This window comes from Kryptolebias marmoratus, linkage group LG18, assembly GCF_001649575.2.
Source record: "Kryptolebias marmoratus isolate JLee-2015 linkage group LG18, ASM164957v2, whole genome shotgun sequence".
Lineage (NCBI taxonomy): Eukaryota > Metazoa > Chordata > Actinopteri > Cyprinodontiformes > Rivulidae > Kryptolebias > Kryptolebias marmoratus.
Window position 1 is genome coordinate 18,695,583 of NC_051447.1, and position 11,504 is coordinate 18,707,086.

The window sequence follows — 11,504 nt, forward strand, 5'->3', positions numbered from 1 at the left end:
CATCTTCCCCGACCCGGAGAAGGCACTCTACCCTTTTCCGGCTCGGATTTGGAGGCACTGATCCTCATCCCGGCTGCGAACCGCTCCAGTGAGAGCTGTAGATCACGGTCTGATGAAGCCAACAGGACCACATCATCTGCAAAAAGCAGAGACACGACCCTAAGGCCACCAAAACGGATCCCCTCAACACCTTGGCTGCGCCTAGAAATTCTGTCCATAAACGTTATGAACAGAATCGGTGACAAAGGGCAACCTTGGCGTAGTCCAACTCTCACTGGAAACGAGTCCGACTTACTGCCGGCAAAGCTCTGACACCGGTCCAACAGGGACTTAACATGGTCCCATTAACCATTAATTTAATAAAATGCATGAGCAGATCCATCAGGAAAAGTTGGCCAATATAAAAGTAAATCAGCACTGGTCGTAGATGCGTATGGGCGAACGGTGGTTTAAAAATTCTATTTCTATAAATGATGATCCTGCTCGGAGTTAAAAGTTAAAGCTGATGAAGCAGACTCTGGTTTAGGGTCGGCTCTAATTGTAAGGTTCTAATATCCAGAGCAAATTAAGGCTTTCAACCAGTGGTTTTTACAAACCAACAGTCGTTTTTGGAGCCATCCTTCGAGCTGATCTGGCCCTTTTTCTGCTCGGCTCCCATTTCTTTGTCTTACTTTTCGACAAAGTGAAATTTGCAGACATGTCGGCTAATTTTGTGGCCATTTTTGGCGTTGAAGTCCAAGTTTTTTCCTGTTTATGTACGGTTCGGACTGCACTTGAAGGATAGGCCTTTTTTAAAATAGATTTATTTAGGAAAACTACAATTTATAACAAAACAAGCAGCTCATTAGTTGGACTGCATACAATCTGTCCAACATGAGGCGAATAATCTGCATTATTCTGACTTAGCTTGGTTGACAAAGACTAAGACTATGTTGAGAAATGATGTTACACCAAATTGGGATCACTTGGTGCTCTGAGTATGTGTTAGGGATGACCCTCAGCTACTACTACACCCAATTTTATCTCAATATTGGTAAAATTGTTGCGTTAATCAGTTCTCGGCGTAGATCCAATGATGGCTTTCTGGGTTTTCGTTAAAAATCCTGAAATATTTCGCTGACAGACAGACGAACAGAAGCTAAATCTGGATTAAAGTAAGAAAAGCAGCAGACTGACCTTCATTTGCTTCACCGTGTATCTCATTGTTCCAAAAGGCCCGTCGCTCAGCATCTTCTTCCCCACCACCTTCGCTCGGATCACTGTGAAGACAAGGGCGGCCATGTTAGGTTTGGTCAGAGGGAAAACTTCACCTCAGCGTTTTATGTTTGAAGACTTTAGACGCCATAACAGTCCTTATTAGCGCCAGAGATCGTATCTGTGTCCTGGAGCCACATCCAGGTAAACGCCTGCCAGAGGCTTCGGTTTGTTTGCTGGACTGAAGGAGCTTATTGTGACCCGGAACCAGGATTCACGTGGACCCAGCTGGATCTGCGGGTCCTGCATACGACGCCAGCCCTCTGAAGTTCAACCCCTGACAGACACAACCGAAACCGTTTATCTTCGAGTGGAATTTCCTTCCCCACATTCTTCGGGGCTCACGTTCTCCAGAGCAGCGAGGCGCCTTCTGTTCGCCCCGCCGGCGAAGGGGGGGGGGGAATCCGGAAACTCAGACAGGAAGTAGCCGCAGCACGGCCACCCGAAAGCCGAGACCGCAGATTTATTCTGGACATGAAGTACCGAGAGTTTATTTAAATAATCCTCCGGAGATCATGACTCAGATTCAAGGAGCGCGCTAAAAACAGACCAGAGCTATTTTTATTAGAAAACAGGATCAACAGCTGGAGAGATCACATCTGCAGAGGAAAGGACTGCTGGAGAAGCTGAAGCTGAGTTACGGCTAAAAGAAGAACACTAGCTGAAAGCTAAAATGAGCAGAATATTAGCTAAATCCAACGAGGTTGAGTCAACTCCTCTGGACGGGTTCTTTGTTGAAACATTTCATCTTTCTTAGATTTATCCACCTGCATTATTGAGCATCCATCAGAACACAAGCTAAAAGCTAAAGAAGCAGACCACTAGCTAAAGGCTGAAAGACGCAGAACACTAGCTAAAGGCTGAAAGACGCAGAACACTAGCTAAAAGCTATAACGAGCTAACACTAGCTAAAGGCCAAAAGGAGCAGAACACGAGCTAAAAGCTAAAGGAGCAGACCACTAGGTAAAAGCTATAACGAGCCAACACTAGCTAAAGGCTGAAAGAAGCAGACTACTAGCTAAAGTTTAAAGGAGCAGACCACTAGCTAAAAGCTATAACGAGCCAACACTAGCTAAAGGCAAAAGGAGCAGACCACTAGCTAAAAGCTATAACAAGCTAACACTAGCTAAAAGCTAAAGGAGCAGACCACTAGCTAAAAGCTGAAAAGAGCATAACACGACCTAAAGGCTAAAAGGAGCATAACACGAGCTAATGGCTAAAAGGAACAGAATACTAGCTAAAAGCAGCAAAAGGCTAACTAAAAGTAACAAAATGCTAGGTAAACGCAGCGAAGGCTAGCAAGAAGCTAAAAGTAGCATAATGGTAACTAAAAGCAGCAAAAGGAAACCTTAAAGCTAAAAATAGCAAAACACTGACAAAAAGCAGCAAAATGGTAGCTAAAAGTAACAAAAAGGTTTAAAACAAAAAAAAAGCTTGTCTGCAGAAGGAGAGAGCCTGGGAAAAATAAAATAAAAAACAGGAAAGCTCGGGTCCAGAGAAGGCGGGGCTTTGGGAAACGTCCTGTTGGTGTTTTTAGAAGCTAACGGCAGCCATGAAGTTCAGCTCAATCCTGGAGACGCCGAGCTGAAGTTCGGTGTGGTAGTAGCTGAGAGTCATGACCCAATCCTTCAGCTCCGTTTCTCAACATGGGATGGTTGTTTTCGGTTTTAAACCTTTAACAGTTTTCATGGGATTCCACGTCGTCGGAAAACAACAACTCAGCTCGGAGGTTTGAGTCCGACCGAGCCGCCCCCCTCACGTCTCCGGGAGCGGGAGGCCCTGACAGAACAAACGACGCGGACGCATTCTTCGTCCGGCGTCTCCTGCCAAGAGCAGGGATTACAAAAGCCTGAACATTTCTTTCAGCCTAAATCCAAAGTGACAAACGGCAGGCATGACGGGGGATGGGGTTACTCATCTGCGCGAAGAGGAGGCAGCGAGGCGGCGTATAGGCGGCTGGTTTCAGCGCGCAGGAAGTCGTCAGGTGGGAGGAAGAGGAGGAGGAGAAGGGCGAGACATGGCCAGGCACGGAAAAAAACAAACTAAACCTGGTTTATTTCATGCCTTCGATCGGGACGTTAAACCCAGATTAACAAGCATCCAGCGTCGACTTTCAGCCTTGACCTCAGAGATTTCTCCAGATTCGTTGAATCTTTGGAGGATTTTACGAGCTGAAGACGATGCAGTTTAGTGAACCTCTGCCCATCTTTACTTCTAAAATGCTCCACTCACTTCACAGCTTTTTGTTGCCCCTGGGTCAAAAAACAAGATTGTTTAAACATTTGATGTTTACTATGTTCCACCGTAAATAAAATCTGGATTTATGAGATTTGCAAACCGTTGCATTCCGTTTTTATTTACATTTAACAACTTTCGGGGACGTAGAAAGTATCAGTTTGCTCATCAGTCAGACTTCAGCTCCATTTCTCCAAATTTAGGTCGTTCAAAGAGCCATCTACGACAGGTAAGATACTAACTGATCACAATCTTTCAACAGAACTCCCCTTGAAAATGTTTGAGCTCTTTTAGGCGGGAACCAGACCATCTCAGATCGAAATCTACAGGAAGTACCAGAGATGGCTGTGTTGGGTTTATTTATTTAACTTCTATTTAACCAGGAAGTCCCTTGAGATGAACGCCTCTCTTTCGACGCCGACCCAGTTAAGATGGCAGCCCAAAACAACCCGAAGGATCTGCCATCTGTAACGAAATGGCAGCAAGTCCCTGAGGTCCGGCGTCCGTGATGCAGCTGTGGGTTGGTTGGTTATGCCCCTTTTACACCGGCTCTAATTCAGAAGTCCGGCTCTGCTCGGCTCGGCTCTATAAAGAATGCATCGCGTTCACACCGGCCAGTTTGGTTGGTAGCAGAGGAACGCCTCCTCGTGTTGCGGGGGGAAGGGCCGTGGCACGGGGGGTGCCCTACCGAAACTTAGCGAAAGTTGTGTAAACAACTAAAGCGCTATGGACAACGTTGGCCCTGTGTTGTTCCTGTTTTTTAAACTTATGGGGATTCTCCTGAGACTTCAGGAAGAGAGGCGCAGTGGAAGAAATGCTCTGGATGCCGCCATTGTTGCGCGGAGTAGGACAGCTGTTATCCGCTGGAGATTTCAGGCTTTACAGCACCTTCAGCTGGGGGACAGACGGCAGAAATGCTGCAGGGTAAGCTAACGCTGTTGGTTATATTCCTACCTTCGCTCTTTATGCTTGCATCTGGCCACACCCACGACCAATGAGTGAACAGGAGCTAAGCTTGCGCCGCCCACCCGGCTGGCCCTGCTCCAAAGCAGGGACCAAAGAAGCAGGGACCGGCCTCAAAAAAATGCATATGGAAACGTGCGCAAAGCAAGCTGAGTAGAGTGGAGCCGGGATCTTTAGAGCCGGTGGAAAAGGGGCTTTAGTTACCTGGATTAGAACAGAAAGCTCTAATATGAACGTTTTCCAAGTTGAAACCTGCTGCAGATGAAGAGTCGGGAGTCCGTTCCACCCCCTGAAGGTGACCGAGTTGTTACCTCCCTGTTTTAGTTTTAGTGTCTGTGTACGGTTCTGGGTCCCGGTCCCCCCCCCTCCTGAAGCCGTGAACACTGAGGGGCCGTGTGTTGCTCGCAGGAGGAAGAGGAGGGGGGGGAGCCGGACATTCGATCTGCCCGGCTCAGGGAACAAACATCTCAGGCTCGTGTGGAATCCAGACCCTCTGACATCTCGCCGTATTTCAGCTCGCTTTCGGGAAAAAAAAAACTGCAGATCCAGCCCCCCTCTTACATAATGCAGCTTATTATGGGATGGCTGGACCCTGCTCAGGTCGTCAACAATCTCTGCAGTACTCCACAACTCATGATGGGATGTGCCGTTTTCATTGATACCAGGAGGAGTCTGTTGCTTGGATCACAATATGAGGCCCGAGGGCCAGAAGTGACCCTTCAGCCTCCCGGATTTAAGTCAAGACGCCTTTTTACCAATAAATATAAAGCAGGACTAAACTTCAAACATTCTTGATGGCTCCAAATAAAAATCTCTAACAAGTGTTGGCTCACAGGAGCTTTAATATTCTGGGATGAACGGCTGTACTTTAGTCGGTTTCACAGATACCAGTGTGGTAGTAGCTGAGAGTCATCCCCCATCGCCTCCTCCAGTCGCTAACGCCGACAGCTGGTTGCCTTCTGGGCTCAAACTGATTCAAGATGGCCGCCACAGCTAGCGGACCTTAGCAAACACAAGGATTGCTACAAGTCAGTCGATTTTACAGACAATGAGCTAAAATTGGGTCGATTACAACACATCCTCTGAGTTCGACCACATGAGATGTGATCAAATCTTCATTTCTAAACCATCAGATGATTATTCCTGCAAGAATAGACCTTTAGTTTTAAAAAAGGTAACGCTAACCGTCAGAGATTTGACCGCGGTAGCCATTAAAACCAGTACTGGCAGGACGTGCCGGAGCTTTTCCAGGTCAGACGGCGATGGAATCCGGCAGAACTTAAAACAGTAGTTAGGACTTCACGTACTTTGCTTTTATTGGACTTGATGCTCCTAAATGTTCTCTCTAAAAAAGGTATTTTATCCAGCGGAGCGCCTGAGGCTGATTATAGGTTAGGACCAAGAGAAAAAAAAACAACAAGCTTTGAACTCCGCTGCTGGTCTTAAATTTGGAAAATCCAGACTTGTTGACTTTGAAGCAGACAGTGAAAATTACAGGCTTTCTCTCTCGTCACATTCGCGTTTCATCCTCGTACCTTTTTAGTTTTTTTTGCTCGTTTTAGGTTCAGTTCACATTTGTTGCTTCTGAAGTTTAAAGAACAGGATTTCCACTTTATTCAAGACCTGCATGGACTCCTTGGCCTTCCAGTGTTTCAGAATTTCAGAGAGGAACGTCAAGCATTCAGAGCAGAACTGATCACCGAAGTCAGTCCCAGGTTGTACTCTGGGTAATTCCAGAAGGTGACAAAGACGGGAGCTAAATAAACTTCTGAAGGGCCGTAAAAAGCACCGAAGAAAGCAGAATTTTAACAACCTGGTTGTAAACTGAGGAACCAAAGGGTAAGAGAGAGAAACTTCCCCTTTCAAAACAGGGTTACTCAAACGTTTCCTCAGCTAAACATAAACTTTCTACCTAAGGATCGTCTCTGAGCCACTTCCTGTTTGCTCTGGTGATGGACAGACTAACAGGTGAGGACAGGACTGATGTGATCTGTGGTGAGAACAAGGAACAGGTGGAAGAGAGCCTGGAGAGGTGGAGGCAGGTGGAACAGTGAGGTCACAAAGGTGCAGGACTTCAAGGACTTTGGGTCCACTGTCCCGGAGGACGGGGAGTGGATGGAGGACAAAAGGGTGGCAGCAAAGGTCAAAGGAAAGGTTTACAGATAGCGGTGAGAGCGGCCATGTTGGTTTGGAGACAGAACAGGAAGTGGCAGAGCTGAAGATGTTGAGGTTCTTCTCGGGCGGGACAAGGATGGACAGGATCAGAAATGAGGACATCAGAGGTCCAGCACAGGTTGAAGGACTGGGAGATAAAGTTAGAGACTGTTTGGACATGTCCAGAGGAGGGACAGAAGGATGTTAGAGACAAAGAGGACAGATATGGATGCAGTTAGAGAGGACAAACTGTCGCTGATTTGAGTTTCTGCTCAGGATCCTCGGATCCTGTCTGGTTCTCATGTTGACCACAGACGGACCGGTCCAAAAATCTCTATCTGGTCAGTGAACGCACCGTAGCTAAGAGATTATTGTTGCTCTAACAGCCGAACATGTGAGGTCAGCTTTGACAACGATCTGTAAAATGTTTCAAAATAAAGGCTCTGATGGGTTTGTATTTAAACTCTGAACACAAAGGAACAGGAAGATCGGATGACAGTAAAGCTGCTGTTTTTGGATTTAAATCGTCGAGCCAAGAGTTTTTTTTCTTTATTAAAGACCTCTGCTGGCGAGCAGCGGCAGGTACGTTATTATTCAAACCCACGCAGAGCACGAGCTGCACATGACTGAGAAACGAGGACACGCTTGTGAGGTAAAAAGATCCAGAAACGGGTCCGTCAGAGCGACTTCGGGGTCGAGCTCACAGCCCTTCTGGGATGTCTTCCTTCGCAGAAACAGGAAAAAAGTCAATCCGGCTCGAACCGGAGCAGATCGCACAGAATTTCCTCTAATTTGTCTAAACGAGCTCGGCTCATTAAAGGGACTTCCTGTGAACAGAAACTACTATCATACATCATTAAAACTACAGTCCTGAACTGCACCGAGGCGCAGTTTGAAGGAGTTTACTCCCACAGCCCTTCAGATATATGTCATGTAATTCTGAAATGCAGGCCCGCAGTCAATGTAAACAAATGTGGCTGTGGTCTCAGATAAACAAATATCGGTGAGTTTGACCAGTTTTCTCTAACTTCGGCTGTTTCTTTAGGTAAACGAACACACATAGCTGGCAGTTTTTTTTTTTTACTTTAATACTTAGTTTTACTACAACTTATTTAAAGCGACCGCCTCTTTAATTTCATAAAAATGTCAGCATTTCTAACTGCTTATCACCCGCTGCTTTTCATGCCAGGTTAAAAAATTAAAGCTGTTTTGGTCAAACATTAAAAAAAAACCAAACAAACATGTAATGCTATGAGATCTGTTATGTGTTGTGAATGACTCTCAGCTACTACCACACCAGATTTTAGCTGAAAATCTGTAAATCTGACAGAGTTATAACCATTTTTTGTGTTTTCTAAGTCCAGCCGCGTGTGTTGGTCATCCTAACTTGAGTTGAGTTCAAAAGTTTAATTAAAATATGTCCTGTAGTTCGTGAGATATTTTGCTAACGGACAAACAAAAGTTGACGCCAACTGTTAACGGTGAAGTTCTGAATGAAGATCTCGCTCAACCAGAGCACAAGTTGGGGATCAGTCTCAGCTACTACCACACCAAATTCCAGCTCAATATCTGTAAATCTGACAGAGTTGTAGGCATTTCTGTGTTTTGTACGTTTAGTTAGCTGTGGCGGCCATGTTGAGTTGGGTTTACACCAAAGGTTAATGAGTTGTAGATATACATCCAGTGATCGCTTCCTGAAAGTTTCATGGAAATCCGTCCATTGGTTTGTGAGATATTTTGCTAACAGACACATATGGATGAATAGGAGTTTTTGCAGTTTTGCGCGCGCTCGGAAAATTAAATTAAATTATGTATCTGGAGCCCGATTTAAAGTTTAAGCTCCTTCCAGAATCAGAGGAGTGCAGATGTAGGATAAACTCACCGATGTCGGAGTTGCAGAAGGCGTCCTGCGGGTGCGTCAGGGCGCACGAGCAGCCCTCCGCGAGCCGGGGAACCTGCAGGCTGCTGACGACGAGCAGCAGGCCGACCAGGTGCTGCTGGAACACGGGCTGCATGGCTCCAAAGTCCCGCTGTGCGTCTGTCTCGGCTGGAAGTCGAAAAAAAAAATACAAAACACAAAACCCAACTCCGGTTCTGACAGTCTGTTGCCGCGTTCCCGTCGCTCGAGCCGAACCGTTGTGCTCGCGCAGAGGAGCAGCGGACGGTCTTATACGGCGGGAGCCACGCCCCCTCCGCGACTCAGCCAATCAGAGCGCGGCGTGATGCTGCTCGGAAATGAGGATGACATAGCCGCTTCGTCTGTTTTCCACCCCACAGTTTGACCAGTTTTTATTTATTTATTTTTGTTTAAAACATACTGGATAAAATGTGGAAGTGCTCATTTTTAATTCCTTTCACCTACAAAGTGTGAAAAATGACTAGAACTTGAAGAAAAATGTAAAATTTAGACAAATTCTTGCAGGAAAAAAACATAAATGTACCGTGTTTTTTTGACCACGTGCTGAAAATTTAACAAGAATCACATCAGATATAAATAACTATCTGTATGAGTTTGTTTGTCTGTTAGCAAAATATCTCATGTGCCACGGGACGGATTTTTATGAAACTTTCACAGCTTGTTAACATTAGCAAACAAATAAATGGCTGTAGCTCAGTCAGATTTACAGATATTGAGCTAAAACTTGGTGTGGTAGTAGCTGAGAGTCATCCCAAACATGCTGCACCTTTTGTATTAATTTAGCTAAAAATTCTGGCTTTTAATGTTGGCGTCGAACCTGTTTGTCTGTTAGCAAAATATGGATGAGTTTTAATGAAACTTTCAGGATGTAGTGACCAGACGCACGTCTACAACCAATTCAAGATGTCCGCCGCGGCTAATTAATATTAGCAAACAAGTAAATGTCTGTAACTCAGTCGGTTTTATAGCTATTGAGCTAAAGTTTAGCGTGGTAGTAGCTGAGAGTCGGTCAGATCACGCATGACATCATTGTCAAGGTTTAACCAAAACAGCTGCAACGTAAGATTGTCTCGATTTTAATTTCTTTCAAGGAATGCTATGCTATCAAATGTCCAATCTCTGCAGATGATGAAGTAGCAGAAGGCTAGCTAAAAGCTAAAAGTAGCAGAACGGTCGCTAAAAACTAAACATATCAAAAGGCTAGCTAAAAGCTTAATGTAGTAAAATGCTGGCTAAAAGCAGCAAAGGCATAGTGACAGCTATTAGTAATGAAAGGCTAACTAAAAGTAGCAAAAGGCTTTTTAAAAGCTAAAGAAGCAATGGGATCGCTAAAAGCAGCAGAAAGCTAGCTGAATGCATCAAAAGGCAAGCTTGACGATAGCAGTAGCAGAAGCTAAAAGTAGTAAAATACAGCTAAAAGTAGCAGAACGGTCGCTAAAAACTAAACATATCAAAAGGCTAGCTAAAAGCTTAAGGTAGTAAAATGCTGGCTAAAAGCAACAAAGGGGTAGCGACAGCTATTAGTAATGAAAGGCTAACTAAAAGTAGCAAAAGGCTTTTTAAAAGCTAAAGTAACAATGGGATCGCTAAAAGCAGCAGAAAGCTAGCTGAATGCATCAAAAGGCAGGCTTGATGAAAGAAGTAGCTAAAAACCAAACATATCAAAAGGTTAGCTAAAGCTAAAAGTAATAAAGGCAAGCTAGAAGCTAAAAGTAGTTAAAGGATGATTTAAAAGTGTTAGCTTTTAGCTCGACATCTGGCCTTAAGAAGTTTCAGCATCTTCAGCATCGTGCTGGACGTTCACAGAAAATACGTTTTATTTAGTTCAGGCTCTTTCCTTCTCTGGTTCAGTGTATTTAAAAAAAAAAAGAGTTAAATGAACTTGAACTTGCTCCACTTTTTTGCTGTCAGCTGTGTTTTCGTTCTCTAATCTGGACAGAAAGCAACAAGTTAACCTTGTCCTCCGCGACGTGTCGGCGGGAGTTTGATGAAAACGAAGCAAACCGCAGCAGGAAGGGATGCTTTGGTGCAACACTTTGCCTTAAAGAGCGGGCGATCATGTATCTGCCTGTCTCTGACCACTGAACACATTCTAATCGAACGGTTTATCGACCTCAGCTGACACAAAAAGACCTCTAACTCAGTCAGTTTTACAGGTTGGACAGATGAGACCAAAGGGGAGACGTTTACCCATAACATAAAAAAATTAAACACAGCGGAGCGGCACAGTCGCTCCATCCCAGCTGTCAGCACGGCGGTGGAGGGCTGATGGTTTGGGCTGGTTCTGGAGTCAGATGTGAGGCCATCTGTCCGACCAAACAGGACAATGATCCCAAACACAGCAGCTAATCTGCAACAGAACGGTCCAGAACCAGAACCTCAGAGAGCTGAGCAGAAACCAATGATGGAAAAAAGAGTGGGCCACAACTCCTCCACAACCACGAGAGAGACTGGAGTCGTTTCAGGGTTACTTTGGTTATGGCTGCTATCAGTCCTGCTGTTTGTAAACTCTGTTTTCCCCAAACTGAAGTCCATCCATCCATCCATCCATCCATCCATCCATCCATCCATCCATCCATCCATCCATCCATCCATCTTCTTCCTCTTATCCGGGGTCGGGTCGCGGGGGCAGCAGCCTCAGCAGGGAGACCCAGACTTCCCTCTCCCCAGCCACTTGGGCCAGCTCCTCCGGGGGAATCCCAAGGCGTTCCCAGTCCCTCCAGTGTGTCCTGGGTCTTCCTCTGGGCCTCCTCCCGGTGGGCCGTCACCAGGAGGCGTCCAGGAGGCGTCCTCACCAGATGTCTGAGCCACCTCAACTGGCTCCTCTCGACGTGGAGGAGCAGCGGCTCTACTCTGAGTCCCTCCCAGATGACCGAGCTTCTCTCTAAGGGAGAGCCCAGACACCCTGCGGAGGAAACTCATTTCAGCCGCTTGTATTCGCGATCTCGTTCTTTCGGTCACTACCCAAAGCTCGTGACCA

The 11,504-nt window shown here is 45.8% G+C and overlaps 2 protein-coding genes across 2 annotated transcripts in view; one reads left to right on the forward strand and one right to left on the reverse strand.

Annotated features, from left to right (window-relative positions):
- The window catches only part of LOC108248565 (metalloproteinase inhibitor 3), a 17,919-nt gene extending 9,180 nt beyond the window's left edge, over positions 1 to 8,739 (reverse strand). The window contains exons 1-2 of the mRNA XM_017437416.2: positions 8,489 to 8,739; positions 1,177 to 1,259 (exon numbers count right to left, since the gene is read on the reverse strand). Of these exons, the coding sequence (XP_017292905.1) occupies positions 1,177 to 1,259; positions 8,489 to 8,621 (216 nt within the window). The 5' untranslated portion in view covers positions 8,622 to 8,739. The remainder of the gene's footprint in view (positions 1 to 1,176; positions 1,260 to 8,488) is intronic.
- Positions 1 to 11,504, forward strand: part of LOC108250921 (synapsin-3) — a gene marked incomplete at its 5' end in the record, with an annotated part of 86,268 nt that overhangs the window by 29,299 nt on the left and 45,465 nt on the right.